Source organism: Dendrobium catenatum, unplaced genomic scaffold (assembly GCF_001605985.2).
Source record: "Dendrobium catenatum unplaced genomic scaffold, ASM160598v2 fragScaff_scaffold_1659, whole genome shotgun sequence".
NCBI classification, from domain to species: Eukaryota; Viridiplantae; Streptophyta; class Magnoliopsida; order Asparagales; family Orchidaceae; genus Dendrobium; species Dendrobium catenatum.
Genome location: NW_021320121.1, coordinates 77457 through 95454, shown reverse-complemented (window position 1 = coordinate 95454; position 17998 = coordinate 77457). Strand labels below are relative to the sequence as shown.

The window sequence follows — 17998 nt, the reverse complement described above, 5'->3', positions numbered from 1 at the left end:
TGTAAATTTTAATATTTTGAATGTTGAGTATGTAAATTTTCAAAAAAAAAAAAGGTGAGGATTATGAGGTGCTCCATTGTTTAGAAGTTTATATTAGATTAATACATCTTATAGATATTATATTTATATTACTAATCTTATGATAAATTAAAATTGATTGAAATTCATTTTAATATGATTTTCATCACAATATCATAACCTAATTAAAAAAAAAAAAAGATTTATAGCTTTCAGAATAATTAAAAAATAATAATAATTTTGATCTTCTTCTCCAGACTCCAGGGCACGCCTTGTTAAAAGAATGCCCTGCTCATGCAACCCAGAACTTCCTCTGCGTAGTCTTCCACATCCACCGATCCACGTATTCGCTAACCCTAACCCTAACCATTCAAACCACTCTCTCAACGCCCAACCATGCGAAAAACGCTACTTTGCATGATCTTTCTCCTTCTTATCACCTTCGCTTTCACCTACTCCTCGATCCCACTCCAATCATCTGCCCAAACCCTCGGCCTCGACGCCTTCCTCTCCGACCAGCTCCGACGCGACCCTTTTTCCGCTAACGACTCCTTCCACTTCCTCCCCTCTTCCCTCAAGAAATCCCTTTCCCTGTCCCCCATTTCCAAACCAAAAAATTTAATCTCCCACCTTCTCTCATACCAAATCGCCATCCCCGTCCGCATCAAGCTCGTCGGACCTTTCTCCGCCGCCGCTCCATCCATTCTCCACTCATTCGTCGCTGCTGCCCTCTCCTCCTCCCGATTCCACGTCGTCGGTGCCAATCCCCACCACCTCGCTGTTTCCCACTCGCTCCATCTTGACCCCTCCCTTGCCCCCCTCGAATCTGACATCTCCGAAGCCATCCGCGCCCATCTCGAATCCTCTCCGGCGCCGCTCCACCGTGGCGCCCTCTTCTCAATTCCCTACTCCGTCGTCGACGATCTCATCCGTCGGGATTTCTACAAGGAGGAACCTAACTCTGCTCTTGGAATCGACATCTATTTGCTGAATTTAGACCAGCAATCAAAGCGTTACGCGTACGCATACGATGCCGAGGATTCTTCGCCTGCGTTCTCAAAGTGTTTGGGAACGATCTGGACCGGGAAGGAACGATACATGTGGATTGATCTCGCCGCAGGACCAGTGGACTACGGGCCCGCGCTTTCAGGCGAAGGGTTGCTTCCCCGAGGTGAGTTTCACCCTCTAGCCTCTCTTCATAAGAGTCCTAGATCCGAAAAAGCCTTGCTTGCGGATCTCGCGTCACTTGTACTTGGTGCGTATCAGTCCCTTTTGGTTCCCTCTTTGAGGATTCCAGTTTTCTTTGAGAACAAGTTGCTTATCCAGTTCATTCATATACATGGTTCTGATAACGGGGATCCAAGGGGTCTTGACTGGACTTCAATTGAGAAAACACTCAGGGAGAGTGATTTATCCTTCAAAGGTCAAATTTTGAAGATGAACTCATACAGTGTGAAGTATTCAGAATGCACAATATGTTCATTTGCAATCGCCAAATCGACGAACTCATACACATCAAGGTTCCTCTTTGAGAATTATACTCTGATTGTTAGTGAGTATTTGGACTCGAAGCATCTACACCAGGTGCTAGCGGATTCGGTGGACGAGATACATAGAGAAGCTGGTGTTTCTGATGATGAGTATGGGAAAGTCCTCCCTGTATATGTCTTTGATTTGGATTATGACAAGTTCATCTTACTCGACCGTTTCCACCAAGCTGTGGCTTTCAAGGATATGGTGATCGCAGTGAGGACTAGGAGTGCTCAGACAGTGAGTGACTACAGTTGTAATGGAAGGCATGTGGTCACCCATACTCGTAGTTTGAATCGTGCAATTGTTGGTTCTGTTCTTCAGAGTATGTGGGGTGTTGCACCAACTCACATTACATGGAGCCCAGAGCATAATAACTCTCTTGTAGACTACACTTGGAGTGTTGGAAATACTCCATTTGGACCCTTCTCGGAGTTATATTCCCTCTCATTTGTTCAGAAGGACGCAGCTAGAAGGAATGTTCTCCTTGTTTGTCTGAATTATACGATCACCAGTGCTGTTGACTTGTTGGAGTCATTGGAGGCACATGGAGGTGATAGGAAGGTTCTTAAGGATAATAGGTACGTAGATTTTGTGCAGAGGTGGAATTTGCTCAAGTATAAGCTGGATAAGGTTGTTTCTGCTATGTCTCAACTGGATTATGATAAGGCTTTGTATTTCTGGAGGTCTTCAGAACATGATCTTTTTGAGCTGCATACTTTAATTTATCAGGCAACGCAAAAGCTTGAGGCTTCATTGGTTTGTTTCAAAGATCCGCCATTCCCATGGGCTTCTGCTTCTATTGCTGGAGCATTTTTGTTTGGATTATTCTATGTCTATGTCAAGAGAGACAAAATTTTCAGGAACAAGAGGAAACAATTTTGACCAGTATTGTTTATTTCTAGAATGTTTGATCAGTCCAGGAGCATATCCTGTATGATTTAGCTTCCAGGTGCAGATGAAAAATGCAGTTTCAAATGAAGAATGGAGTTTCTAATCTTAGAGAAAAAACTTCAAGATTTCACGTAAGATCCATTCATGTTACCCTCATGCCTTTTTAAGTTCGTGCTAATGACATTGAGTTATTTAGCATGTACTTAATTAAGATTATTTCTGTGGATTTACTCTCCTTTTATCACCTGGAACTTTCATTGTTTTAATGCCATTTAATATGATTTTTGTAGTTTGTGAAATAATGTGACTAGCATCAGTTTCACAGTGATATTCTTTCTTTAGATTTCTATGTTTTGGTTTTGATTCATACTTTGCTATATTTATCATTGTTGTGCTTGCACATGCATTTGAATAGGATTAAGCTTCAAGTGAGAGCCAAAATAAATAAAAATGAGAACAATGAAGTCTCTCTCTCTCTCTCATTTATCTAAGGAGACTCTCTCTAATCTTCTCTTCCACTGGAGGTACTCCAACCTTTTCACGTATATGCTCATTTTGTATCCTATTTCTAAGGATAAAGCCACTCATCCACCTGAGCATCCTCATCTCTGCAACAATTAACTTAGATTAATTATTTTTAAAGTTAAAAATCAGAATGGAAGAATAAATTTGTCATCAATGTTACTTTTAATCCAATGATTGAATAAAAAACGAAAACGTGGATAGACATTTCATAAAGAGAAGCTATAAATTGGGTTAATTGTATCCCGTATATTCCAAAAGAAAGTCAACTTGTAGACAGTAGTCATCAAAGAGCTTTTCAATCTTACATTCAAAAACATTATAAACCAACTTTGAATGATAGCATTATACCATCTAGTTTGATAGAGAATACTAAAAGATTGATGGTACCAAGAACCAACTCCATGATTGAAGGGTCATTGGGATTGATAAAAAGAAAAAAAAGGAAAGGGGGAGCAACCAATTCATGAGGTGGCACCAAGTAAACAAATAAAAAAATAAAAATAGAAGGCAACACAAGAGTTACAGGTCTACAATGTCTATGGTCTAAAGCATGTTGTGCACATGTCATATCCTATATGTATCAAACACTACACACTACTTTACATTGAAATGTCAATTGCATTATCGCGCAAGAGCAAAAGATTGATCATTGTAATTTTTACATCTACAAAAAATGGAACTTATTACTAAGCATTTATTCTATTAATTATATATATTCTATTCTATTAGATGGTTTGGTCACATAAAACGGTGGGTATTAGATTTGACTTATGTTAAAAAAGGTAGATGTAGACCTAAAAAGATTTGGTTATAAAATATTAGAAATGATTTTTCTTTTTTAGATTTAAATGAGAATTCGACTTTTAACATAACACAATGGAGAAAAAAGATTCATATAGCTGACCTCATGTAGTGTGGGACAATGGCTTGATTTTGTTGTTGTAAAATTAATCTATAAGAGTTCACATATATCTTGAGCTATTACTATGAATTTAGGTTCTACACTTGATCTTGAGACAAGATATTATTTCTTGATTCCCTATATAAATATGGTTTCCTCCTAAATGTGCATCTCCTATCTATTGGTGATTCTGCATAATCAGCATTAGTATAACCGTCAATTTGTAGAATTTTATATTTTTGGGATTTAATTTTAGGTACATGAGAGCTCTATAAGCAATTTGAAGGTAAAATTTTTTGATTCTTACATAAATTGATAGGACATATGTTTGATGGATATATGTTCAATTTTTGGTCTAGTTCAGTTAGGGTTTTACAATACTTGTAATCAATCATTTTTATTTTCATTAATGGATTCATAACATATCTTGTTGAGACAAGAATTTTATATTTGGATTGAGAAATCTATAAACCCAAGAAGTATTTGAGTGTGCCCAATTTTTTTTATTTCAAATTCTTCAACTAGCTTTTGTTTGATCATTCTTTTTCTTCATTATCATCAATTGTAACTGTTATATTATTAATATATTAATGAGAATTATAATATTTTCATTGGTGGAGTATTTTATTGATTAGCGTATGGTCTTCTTGATTTTGTTTATTTTGAAATCATCGTTTGTGTTTATGAGGAATATTTATAACCTACTAATTTTAGGCATAATAGTGTTCTATAGCAATTACATAATCATATACTTTGGGTCTTTCAGCTTCAGATGGCGATCCACAAGATGATGAATATTTCTGTTTTCTTCCAAAAATATCTTCATAATTTGAGACCACTTCAAGTAGTTTTTTTCATTCAATTGCTACAAGATTTCTAGCTTATGAAGCTCTTCTTTAAGCTTCGTTTGTGACGATTTTCTTGCTGCTTCTTAAAGCAATATTTTAGTACAATTTTTTTTTTTGTATTAGAAAATTATTTTGAGAAGCTGTAAGAAAATTGTTCCAAACGAAACTTTAATCTGATTTTCAAAATTTATGATGGTTGGCTATTTGGAAGGGAAGTCAAAGAAATTGGAGATAAGTAGGGTAAGAATGAAATGGAGGGATAATAGAAGTTGGAAAGAAAAAAAAAACCCTAACATGTTGGCCCCCTGATAACATTTAAAAATAAGTGACATGCAAAAGCTTGGATTAATTGATTTTTCCATGGATATTCATACACAAAGTTACATAGAGAATAAATAAAAATAATACAATATTTAATCCCCCCCACCCCCAAGGTCACATTATCATTCAAAGTCATCTTTCCAACAAATTTTTTTCCAGCAAATAAACAAATATCAAAACAAACTGAGTTAACCAAAACTAATTTTTAATCATCTTTAAAAACTAAATGTCAATAATATACAAACTGATAAATAAAGCTTATACAACAAAATAAAAAACTGGTTGCAAACAGTGAAAAATTAAACCAGCAAAAATCTTTTGTAGCAGAAAAATTTTGCATGGAGACCAATAGCAGGACCTGCTTCCCTTACAGAAAGAGCTGAATTCTAAGCATTCAGATCATTCTTTTGCTTTTTTCCAGGATATTTTCCAGGAAAATAGTTCTATCTTCCCCACTCCAGTTCAGGCCCTGATCTTGAGCTTGTGAGGTTAGATCTGATACTGTCGTCCGGTTTAATGGTATCTGCGAAGGCATGCCAGCCCAACAGGTATGGCAGTATAAACTGCATAATGGAAGAGAAAAGTGGTAATTTGATGGCTTCATAAACTCGGCCTGGCCTTTTTTTTTTTTTTTCATGTAAAATGACCGAATTTTCTGTGCAAGATTATATAGAGAGAAATTATTAGGTGCAGAGGCCGGACATATGCACTTTACCAGCGCTTTGACTGCGCTTTTGATGCACTTGACTTAAAGTTCCGCTGACAATTAAATATATAAAAGTTAAAAAAAAAATCCAAATGAATATCCACGTATCAACATTTTATTGGAGTCCAGATGCAACTCCGTGTCAACATTTTATTGGAGTCCGAATGCAACTCTACATCCGGTCTCCGTACCTAATAATTTCTCCTACATAGAACTCACCGAACTTCAATTATTTTTATGAATAGTTAAGAAAAAAGACTATTCTGCAACCTTTTCAGCCGGTTGTTTCAGCATTAGTCCAATATAAATACTAATATCATTCTGGGCAGATCTATAATCATAGAAGGATTTGTACTAAATGAGACAAGGAAAGAGTAAGGTGGGTACTCATACACTGAAAGCTGAGTTCATCACGATCAGTTCAGCTCTCGCAATAGGGATGTAGATGCTTTCATCAGCATTCAGGAGACGGTTCTGAACATCTATAATATAAAGAAATATTTAAATCAGCAAAAGTATAAAATAAACTATCAGGGAAGTCGAGAAATATTTCAATCTTAATTTTCCAGTGATTTCATCAGTGAAAGCAGCAAAGTTTATTAGGCTTCATTTTGGACAACTTTCTTCCTGATTCTTAAAACAGCTTTTTAGTAAAATTATTATTTTTTTTTACTAAAGAGCTGCTTTAAGAAGCAAGAAGAAAGCCATCCCAAATGAAACCTAAGAGAATGTTTGGTTGGATGCATTTAGAAAGCAATTTTATTTGAATTTTAGAGAGTTACTTGTTCATATGCAAAGCAAATGTAAACATTTTTTGTTTGTTTGTTAGGATCCAATACAAATATTCCTTCTCCCTCTTTCTCTCTATCTTTGCAAAAGCTTGATGACAAGGGAGGCAATGGACAATGCAAAGGTCAATGGGGATAAAGACGAGGTGGCAGGTAAGGCATGCATCTATAACAAAGCCCTACATGGGGTCCTGGTTGGATATCTATTGGATACTCATGCTTTACTCGGACGGGCTTCACCCACCTACGCCCACCCATGATGACTTTCGGGATGCCGTACCCACATATACCCACCCACTTTCCATGCTCTTTGAACACAGTCTGCCACGGACTGATGGCCTTAAGGCTTGTTGTCCTTTAGCCGCATATCAAAATTTATCGTAGTCGTAACGTGGTTAAGTGTTGCACACTATGTAGTGAGGATTATTGTAATATAAGATATATGGTGATTAGCAATGTAAATTGATTTATCCTCTGATGTTGAGTATTGAGCCATACCCACCCACAAGGCCATGGGCGTACCCATACCCAATGGGTGGGTGTGAGTATGGGTACCCAATGCAAGGCTTTGATCTATAAGAGTAGATGGGCTCAAGCGAGGAGGATGGTAAGGGAGGTGATGAGTGGGGCGGAGGTCAACATTAACGGTGGAAACAGGCGGTAGCACGAGCGCTGGATGCAAAGAAAAGGATATAAATGATTTAGGAATAATGAGTTTAACGCCTCAAGTGGCAGTAGCACCTCCAAAATAGTGGGGATAAGACTAAAGATGATGACATTTCAAATTTTTCCTATTGAAAGATTTGCACATCTGCAACATATAATACAGTTTCAAGGATGCCGAGAATTACTGAGATTAAAGAAATGACCAGTGCCATCCGGAAGAGGTTCCACTTTTAATAACTTTCTGATTTTGCCTTCTTCACTGCCACCAAAGAGACAATAACTTAGTCCAAGATCAGGAAGCTTGACAATAGAAAAAACAAAAGGCATCTACAGAAAAATTTTGTCAACAAATGAGATGCCAAATAGACGAACAATTACCAAACTGATTCAATTAAAATCAACATATAGGGTTTAAATTTAATGCATATTAAAGAAAGTGTCATAAAAGTGTCAATAGTCATTAAACAAAAAAAAAATCATTTCATTAGTGTTGACAACAAATTCTACAATTAATTATCAACCTAATATCAACCCTTAACATTTTGCATCTGAGATTGGAACCAACAATGCCAGATTTGAAGCTATCTTCAAACCTTTCTTTTTTCATCTCTCAAGTTCAAATCTTGCTCTTGCCTCCATACATGGCTATCACCAGCCACCAGCTCTCCTCCAAATCCCCTATAAGTTACATGGTGTCTCTCCCCCACTATCCTCTCATTCACCCGCACTCCTTTGCACTAGTACCTGCTTTATATGGTTATAACTCCCCCTTCTCCAAAAATACTACATTACCTCAAATTATCGACCACCACTTCCTCTGTCACAAACCCACCATCTTTGTTGAATTGCCTCACCCTTGAAACCCCTCCCTTACCTTAGGGGTGTCAAAATGGGTTTCGGGTTAGTTCTGGTACAACCTGAAATTGACCTGCTCTTAATACGTCTGACTCGAACCCGATTCATTTAGTTAAAATAGTCATAATCTCATACCAACCACCAACCCGACCAGACCTGTTGACCCGAAATGAAAGTTGTGAACTTCATCTCCTTCAACGACGATAGGCTACAGGAGCTCACTCATTGCGATGGTATCTGTAAGCGTCTTTCTCCTATTTAGTGTGCTTCTTCGGCCAATCCCGTAATTCATCCGATGAAAATCACATTCCTCTTTGCCTACTTCAAGTGTTCGATGTTCCCTTCCTATCTGGGAAGCCACTATAGCTCGATGACCTTCACCTCCTTCGACGGTTCTTTGTTCGTTTCCTTTCATCAACGATAATGGGAGCTCGCTTGATGCGATGTTCCGCCCAATCCGGCTCAAAAATCGAGTTAATTTCGGGTTGGCAGGTTGACCCGAGCCCGACCTTTTTATTAAACGAGTTAACCCGAACTTGAAATTTTTTGGTTAGTTTGACGGGTTGGGTCAAATTTTGACACCCCTACCTTACCTCCTTTCTAAGACAGACATTGTTCAATTCTACCTCCATGAGCTAATCCTATCTTTAACACCCAAAAGATTGTATTCTAGGGTTTTTTCATTATAGGTTCTAGTAGTGGCAAAAAATGAGTACCTCCATCTATTTTTAGTTGATGCTTAGAAACAACTCCAAAAAGCTAGAATTCATCTTCCAATTGGACAAACCGAGAAGGAACAGATGTGGTTGTGCAAAATCATACTTATTAAAAATACTCATAATTGATAAAATAACCCTCTATCACTTACATAAAGTCTCACCCTACACTCACCCCACATTATAATTCGTCTTCGCATCCTACATACCATTTATTCATGTGAACCTCATACAATCTATTTGGCATTCCTTCTATCTGCAAGAATTACATCCTCAATCTCATGTGCAATAAGACTACTATTTTTGTTCTCATGAAAAAAAAACTTTAATAATATGATTTAGCATTATATCATGCACATTGTGCCTTTTCTAGTATGCATGATGCAACCGAATAGTCAAAATATTTACTCAATTTAGTACCTAAGTAGTTGTAATGTTGTCGCTAATAATAGTGGTCAAGCAAGGCTTGAGTCTAATTAATTTGAAAACATTATTATATTTTAACCAATAAAGCCTTTAATTGAAAAATAAAGACAAGTGATCGTGAGTTATTTTATATAAAATAACTAAACTTACATTTTAGAAGAATCTATGGTAACTTGCCGATGCATGGAGTTTATAAGAGAAAATAATGGTGTACATAAACATGCAAAAGAAAAAACTTATAGATGATTTCCAGATAGAAAATCAAAGTTAACGGTGTCATTCCAATCTAAATTTATGCATTCACATGGATAATTTAAAAGACCAACTTTTGCACAATATAAAAAAACTTTATATACTTATTAACTTGTGTTGAAAATGAACAGACATTGTAAACAATTTTTAGAATACGCTATCCATGACAACCTCACTTTTTTCATACATACAACCAAAGAAATTGTGAATCTGCCCCTATTTCCCTGTAAAGATACACTGACACTCAATTCAACAAGCATGCTTGAAGAAAAGGATGACTCAGCATAACCTTTTCTAGAGAGAAAAGAGATATTTGAATAAATATTTACCTTTTCACTTGAAGGAATTCATAGTTTTTTTCGACGAAGGGCATTTTGTAGCTTTTGGCGACGTGAATGATGGATGGAGGAGATATATCATCTTTGAGATCTATGCTATACAAAAAGATAGTTGATTGAGGAATATTTTGCTTATTTAGTTTATTTGAGGGTTGATGATCAAGACAACTCATCTTCAAGATTAGAGCTAGAACATCATACTAATGTGGTAATGGATGAAGGGGATTGAGGCATTGGACTTTTAGTTTCACGTAATTATAGATCTGAATCAAACCATTGGATTTCTTTAAGATTGGTGTTGGACATGATATTCTTTGGATAGTCACCCCAAATTATAAAATAATCAAATGGTGTAAATTCAAGAGGAGCATTGTGTTGTTTTATCATAATTAGACAATGCTCATATGATGGTGAAATAGATGGGGATATTATTAGTAGAATTCAAGTTGGATGGTTGAAGTGGAGGAATGCATCGGGCTTGTTATGTGATAGAAAGATCCCTCTCAAACTTAAGGAAAAATTCTATAAGATGGTAGTGAGACATGCAATGCTTTATGGTGCAGAATGTTGGCCATTAAAAGAGAAGCATAATATTAAGTTAAGTTTTGCAAAGATGAGGATGCTCAGGTGGATGAGTGGCTTTACTCTTAAAGATTGAATATGAAATATGCATATATGTGAAAAGGTTGGAGTAGCTCCAGTATAAGATAAGATTAGAGAGAGTCACCTTAGATGATATGGTCACATAAAACGACGGCCTTCCAATGACCCGGTTAGGAAAGTAGATGTATTAGATTTGACTTGTATTAAGAAAGGTGGGGATAGACCTAAAAAGACTTGGTTAGAAAATATTATAAATGACCTTTCTTTATTAGATTTAGATGAGAATTTGACCCTTAATAGGACACAAAGGAGAAAAAGGATTCATGCAGCCGACCCCATATAGTGGGATTAAAGACTTGTTGTTGTTGTTGTAGACAATGCTCAGATGGTGTGTTGATTCAAAAGGAGTATTATCTTGTTCTACAATAGTTATATTATGTTTGTAGAAGCATAAATCTTGGTTTTCTAGATAGAACATTCAGGATTAATTTAGAACCAATATTTTTGAAAAAAATGCATTATTACAATACAATTTATTAGTTACTAAATTCTTGAAAGTACTTAATTGACAGATAAATTATCATGAAATTCAATGATAAATTAACCTATAACTTTTATAGATGGTATAGATCAAGTTTAACAATATGACTAATAGTTAGTTTTTTAAAGACGAAAAAAGAGTTTAATAAAATGGATTAGAAAAAGGGTATATTAAAAACATTAAGCTTGGAAAGTGTAGACACGTATTTATAAACTAATTACCAACAAATTTGTGTCTATATATTTATAGTAAATATAGCTAATTATAAATTTACATTTGCAAACTTAAATATAATTAAAATTGCAAACTTAAATATAATTAAAATTTATGCAAATTAGGTGATTTGTAACTTTCATGGGTGTAGTGGCTGATAAGTTTAATATGGAAAAAGCATGCCACCGTCCATGCACTCCATTCAAAATAAACATTACAATTAATTGAAAATTATTTCCACAACTCCTTGCAACTCAAAAAAAAACACAAAAACTTAATCTTGATTAACAAAACATGAATGTAACTCACTTTCATGAAAATTAGTTCCGGAACTCACTTAATGCCACTTCTGAACAATTACAATGTAATAAACAGCCCATTAGCAAAGCATACGAGCAGTTGACTTCTAAATCTAATAGTAATGGGGTCAATGCTTGATCATTTACCTTTTCCCTTTAAAGGGATCATGAAAGAACTCACAAGCATCCTTTGCACCAAGACCCATCAGTGTTCCAATCTCACCGACAGATAAGGAGAAAACCTAAACAAAGTATTGGAATTGAGTACTGAATTTATTCTATGCAGAATGTTCAACCAAGCATTAAATGCAAAAGAACTACGTGAAAATCGCCATATATGGCAGAAAAGCCCAAGATTTAATGATATGGAAATTTGTTTTAGTCGGATAAGATACATGTACATGACAAGGAGATGTTATGCGGCATAGTCAATGAATTTTCAAAGTCATAGAATCCATTTATGAGATAAATGCAGTTAGAGCTTGAAAAGAACAATCCTTCAGCTCAAATTAAAAATGACTGGTACAAAGCCACACCATATGAATGGATATTTGGTATTAATATGCAACAATTTATGCTAAAAAGGTTTGAGAACAACAATAAACAATGGTTCAGACTTGTTATGTAATATACTACAGATATCAACACCGGTAAAATGCCTTGCCCTGAATACAAGCAATGGTACTTTTATAAGTTTTTGTTTTGCAGGAATCAAGAACCATACGTCCATTTTGGATATAAGGTGCTATACTTCTGGGTTTTCCGCCCCATGGTCATGCATAAAAGGGACTTGGTGATAAAAAACGCCAGTTTGCCTCAACTTTGGTCCATGATCTAATAATGCAAATTCAAAAAGATAAAAAGGGCATATTCATGTCTAAAATTGTAATGTCAGCATATAACCAAACCTGCTTCCGGTTCCAATCATATTGCCTTGTCCCAACTGCGGGTGCAAACTGGAGAAGAACAAAACCCTCCTTTGACACCTTGAAAGCCCCAGACTGGAATCAAGCAAACCCAACGATCACAATAAAGCAAAATCAGAAAGAAAAAAAAAATTCAAACTTTCCAAGCAAATAGAACTTTCCTGAGTTCGAAAAACACACTCACATCTAAAGGGGCGAACTCAGGCGACTTTGGCTCCAGTGATAGAGCAGCCTTTCCCTTGTAGATAGAGTAACCCGCGTAAACCCTAGTAGGCTGAGCTGAGAATAAGAAAGGACAACGACTAGTACCAACTATAAAAACGATAACTTAGAGGAAGATAATCTCCAAAGCTCTTACTTCCGGGAGACTGAGCCGTGAAGGAGCGTTCCTCCGGCGCACGAGGGGCGACCCTCTGCTGCTCGAAATAGTCCGAGCGGCGGCTGCTCACATGGAGCTTTGTCTTCTTTTTTAGGGTTAGGTTTAGGGTTTGGGGAATGGAACTGTAACTTCGAAGAGGATTTGAGGGGTAGAGGAGCGAGGGAGGTTGATGCGAGCTGTGGAGAACGGTTTGAGACGCGAAAAGCGGCATCTTTAGCTCAGTGTTTTCGATTTAGAGCTCCAATCTTCCTGTGACTTTGAGATTTTATCTTCTAGGGTTGGGTCGACCGTTTGTACATTCTATATTTTGGCTTTTCATACCTTTAGCTTATCATCTTTGGGAAAATTTAGCTTATCATCTCAATCATCAGATTTTGAGTTTGCAGTTTGCTTATGTATTATGCACGAGTTTATATTTAATTTCTCAAAAACTAATATTTTGTGTAGTGTAATAATTTATCTTGAAAATTATGTGCATTTGATCGCCCCGAAAAATTTATCTTTACAGCAACACGTATGAACCTCGCTCTCACGAATTTATGGTTCCCTTAAATTCTCGCAGAGGTAGATTGAGTTTAAAATTTAACTAGATTTCCCCTGAAAATAATTTTAGGGTTTATTTAGATCTAGGTTCTATTTTCTATGAGCGCAAGCCCTCGTATTTTAATTCAAACGAGGCAGCTAAAGACTCAATTTCCATCTCCGAAATCCATAAAGAAGGCATGCCTTTGAAAGAAGAAACCTTTAGTTCAGGAAAAACCAAAGAAGTAGAAGAAGTACCAAACAATGCTTGTTTAAACGAAAGAGGCGAAGAGCCTGAGAGGAAACCAGGATCCCGGAGGCGAGAAGACGCCATCGAAGCCAAAAAAAGAAAAACGCAAGTAAACTGACGGAGAAACAACCAGACGCACAAAGCCCAGGCGGACGAGCGGAGGCGCCGCCAGAGGGATTTTAGGGCGAAGCCCTAAAACCCAGAGCGGAGACGCACGAAACAATCCAAACAGCCCTACTAAACCACGCAAGCCCTCGTATTTAATTACCCTCGTAATGCAATAAAAGAACACTCTCGATTAAGAATGAAATATACTTAGCTTTGTGTAATGAGTGTGAGAATGTGAAACAAAATTCTAGAGTTTTAAATTTTGTTATGGGGGATGAAGATGCACCCTATCAAGATCCCATGGTTTCATCATCTCGGGCATACCGTGGGTTCAGTCTACCAATACAAACAACCATTAATTGTAGTGTCCTTGGAATCTGATTAACAATAATGGATTGCATCCTCTTAAAGATCTCAAGTTGACTGAAATGGAGATGTGTGAATTTTATTTTAATTTAATTTGGGCTGGGGCTTTTGGCTTCCTTAGAAGTTGCTCGTTAATTTGTTTAGTTTGGGCTTACAGGTCCAGTTGGGAGTTGCATGTTAATTTATTTAGTTTGGGGCTTATAACTCCAATTAGGAGTTGCTCGTGTGCTTAGATTTATGTAGATACTTATGATTTTCATTTGAAAGTAGCCCTAATAGTAGGTCTTACGACCTCTATTGGAGGTAGCTCAAAGATTTTGGGTATGAGTGGGTCTCATGACTTCTATTAGAAGTAGCCAATGGATGGGTCTTACGGCCTAGTTTTGTAAACTAAGTGGCCCAGAGCTGGGTCTTACAACCTAGCCATATAGACTAGGATGCACCAGTAAGAAGTCTAGGGTTATGTTACTACCTAAACATTTCCCTCGAGGGTCGAACTTACGGCTTCTATTAAAAGTGGCCGATTTTAGAGGTGTATCAGGGATTAAATATTAGGTTATTTTTACCTACAATTTCCCCTAAAATCGGACTTACGGCTTTCATTGAAAGTTGCATAGTGGCGGGTCTTACAACATAGTTCTTATAAATAAGACTGTCAAGGATTTGAAATTTTTTTTTTTATTTAGGGTCGTTAATTTAGAAGTTCTCTAACATGCATGTCTTACTATTTCTCTTAGAAGTAGCTCAAATGACAGGTCTTACAACTTAGTCCTATATATTAAGATGCCCCTAGGTTGCTTCCGAGATATTAAGTGAAAGAATTGTCGATAGGATTTGCTACTACCGTTCGAAGTAACCTATAAGACTCAAATTAGCTAAGGCATACCTTTAGACACTTTACTCCCTAGATGTTTATGTTAGTGTCTTGTAGTTTGTTTTTAACTACAATAATTTGTTGCTCTACTTTCAGCACTTTAGTTTGCTTGTAGTAGTTAGACTTATTTTTTACATCATTCAATTTTTTATTTGTAATTGTGCTGACTTTTATCTGCTTGCTTGTAAGTGCTCGTAGTCAGCGGTTTAGGGAGCCCTCTGGCAAGTACAGTTGGGCTTATTGTTAAAGGCCAGAGAGGGTCTAAGGTTGCTTGTTGGAGAGAGTTTCAGGGTTGTTGTGAGCATTGTGTTTGGGTTGCTTAGTTGTAGAGCTATTGGAGAGCTGCTCGGTTGGAGAGCTTTGTTAATTAGTTAGTTGATTTTACTAATTAAATGATTTTAACTTTAACTTATTTAATTTGATCAGTTAAGTTAAAGTTTTAATTTAAGTAATTAAAATTATATACTTAATTAATTCTTTTAATCAGATGTTTTAAAACCAATTGATTAAAATGAATTTTTTTTAATTAATTAGGTTTGATATACAAGCAGTTAAATCGAACTAAAAAAACAGCTCGAATTTCTAATTTCTGATTAAATTGATCTTCAAATTAAAAATTCAAAAGCGATTGAGATTTTTATTTTTTATTTGGTTTCAATTGAGTCTTAGTTAATTAATTGCTTAATTAATTGCTGCTTAAATGGATTAGTTAATTACTTAGTTATTATTTTCATTACAGGTTTAGTTAATTTAGACTTCTGAATCTTAATTAAGATTGTTTGATTAGTGAGTCATTAGTTAATTATTTAATTGATGTTTCCAAATTCAACTAAGCTTGCACCTAGGGGTGTCAATTTTTGACATGATCCGAAACACGACCCGAACCGGTCCGGGAAAAATCCGAGTTCGGGTTCAACAAATCAACCCGTTTTAAAAATCGGATTGGGTTCGGGTTGACAACAACCCAAAATTGACCCGACACAAAAACTCATATTTGACCCGAAAATCAGAGATTGACCCGTTTTGACTCGAAAACTAGCAATTTTGGGTCAACCCCAGGTCATTCGTTCGGGTCCGGAAACCTGACCCGTTTTTAAAAACGGGTCGGGTTCGGGTTGACCTGAATAGTGCTGGGTCAGTTGCAGGTTCGACCCAAACCCGACCATTGACCCGAATTGACACCCCCACTTGCACCACTGCAGGTTTTCTGATTTCAATTTTCCCTTTTTTTCAAACGTTAACTAGTCAAATTGCGGTTTTTATCATGGTTAAAGTTTAAATTAATCATTTTTAATTAAAATTTGTCCGATTAAATTATTCAATTAAACACTTTAATTGTTTGAGTTAATCAAATATCCCAAGCTTTCTTTAATCATGTTTTAATCAATTATTAAACACTTATATTTTGGTTGATTGATCACTTGAATTTTAATCGTGAAGTTTTAAATTAATTGAATTGAATGCTCTCCAATTTGTTTAAGTCCAGAATTTTTGATAACATTTCAACAGCCTCCCGGTGTCCCCTCCTGGCACCGGGAAGTAAGGGATGGCATTTTTCCTTTTGGCTCGACTCGGTCGGAGCAAATCAACGATGAGGAGATTGGGAGAGCAAATCGATCCAATTAGTGTCTTTATGTCTTCGATCTCTTAGCCAGATCATATTGACGGCCGAGGGCTTCAGGGGACCGAATCAACCCCGGGACTTCCTTCAATTCTTGTAATTTGATGACCATGCGCATTAGCTTTCTTTTTTTTAAAAAAAAAGTAATTTATAACAATCATTATTAACAATATAATAAAATAATAATAAAAATTATTATTATTGTTCTGTTAATAATAAATAATTAAGATATATCCATTTCCTCTCTGTTGTCCGTTTGGACTAAAAAATCCTTAGGCTTGGGCATGTGGAACGGACCAAGCAAAAGCCAAAATGCAGGAAGGCGGGGTTGGCTTTGTTCGCCGGAGGCCTCTTGGCCGAACACAGAGAGCAGGTAGGCGTGGTTTGGTGTCGCACGGAGGCTCGTCTGATCAGAAGAGAGGCTTCGCCGGAGACGGAATAGGGACTTGACCGGTTAGGGCGATCGAGGCGTGATCAATTCAGCCGTTCAGGAGTCGCGTAGGAGGCGGACTTCTACCTTGCGTGAGCCAAACGAACAGGAAATCGGGCTGCTGGGTCGGACTTCGCTTGCGTGAGGTTGACGGAGGCGGAAGGAAGCCGGCCGGAGGTGAGGACTTGCTGTTGATTTGTTGTTTCAATTCGCCGAGATACAGAACGCAGGATTGCCGAGCAGAAAACCCTAGAGCCAAGCCAGAGAAACTCAATCTCTTCTTACTGTCCAAACTGCCTCCTTTGATTTTGAATTGGACGCCTACTGTCGGATGTTATGGACGTGCAAACGTGGCCACGATGAGCAGTTATTTTGTTTTTTTCTTACGAGATTCATCCAAAGTCTGATAACTTTTGCTGCATTCTCTTCAATCCAACGTTTAAGTCTTCTTTATTGTTTATTTATTTAGCCATAATGAAAAAATATTTGTTCCGATTTAAATTTCAATAACATTTGAAATATAATATATATTAAAAAATAAATACATCCACCATGATATAACTCATACAATAGATAGTTTGAGATTTTAAATGTTTTGAGTATTTATCGAAATTTTTATATCAAAAATTTTGACAATTAAGTGATTTTTTTAATAGAAAATAATTTGAAAAAAAATGTTGTTGCATAATTGAAGTTTTGAGAAAATGTTTTACATAATCCTTGATAATTTGAGTATGTTTTAAAACTGTGAATTTTGCTAAATAAGATTTTCTATTGATATTGTATAGAAAATTATTCAATTATCATGCTCGATTATGTTTAATTGCTATAACGTGATGAAATATGTATTTTATGTGATATGAAAGAGAGTTATAAGGGGTCAAAATCCTCTGAAATTATGTATGAGATCATAAATATTATGGTGATTATAAGTCACATCGTGATGTTTTAAGTATAAAAAGAGTCATAATTAAGGGGGGTCATGATCCTTTGAGATTCTATATGAGTTTGAAGAAAATTGATATAAATTGTTATGTGATATGAAAGTGAATTATAAGGGACTAGAATCCTGTAAGATTTTA

General features: G+C 36.3%; 2 protein-coding genes across 2 annotated transcripts; one reads left to right on the top strand and one right to left on the bottom strand.

Moving 5' to 3' along the window:
• Positions 1–303: 303 nt before the first annotated feature.
• Positions 304–2789, top strand: LOC110097633. Its single transcript, XM_020824135.2, has one exon. It carries the CDS (start codon positions 415–417, stop codon positions 2431–2433), a length of 2019 nt encoding a protein of 672 aa, XP_020679794.1. The 5' UTR covers positions 304–414; the 3' UTR covers positions 2434–2789.
• Positions 2790–5468: 2679 nt separating this feature from the next.
• Positions 5469–13084, bottom strand: LOC110097636 (single-stranded DNA-binding protein WHY1, chloroplastic). The gene is made up of 7 exons (XM_020824140.2): positions 12725–13084; positions 12551–12645; positions 12349–12441; positions 11588–11682; positions 7383–7456; positions 6137–6225; positions 5469–5600 (listed from the first exon to the last, which is right to left on the bottom strand). Exons 1-7 carry the CDS (start codon positions 12954–12956, stop codon positions 5481–5483), a joined length of 798 nt encoding a protein of 265 aa, XP_020679799.1. The 5' UTR covers positions 12957–13084; the 3' UTR covers positions 5469–5480.
• Between the last annotated feature and the right edge of the window lie 4914 nt (positions 13085–17998).

Coding starts and splice junctions, on each gene's coding strand:
- LOC110097633 (XM_020824135.2), top strand. CDS start 415: ATGCGAAAAACGCTACTTTGCATGATCTTTCTCCTTCTTATCACCTTC.
- LOC110097636 (XM_020824140.2), bottom strand. CDS start 12,956: ATGCCGCTTTTCGCGTCTCAAACCGTTCTCCACAGCTCGCATCAACCT. Junction 12,442..12,550: donor CTGAGTTCGCCCCTTTAGAT/GTGAGTGTGTTT, acceptor GCTTGATTCCAG/TCTGGGGCTTTCAAGGTGTC. Junction 6,226..7,382: donor TGGTCATTTCTTTAATCTCA/GTAATTCTCGGC, acceptor TTTATATTATAG/ATGTTCAGAACCGTCTCCTG.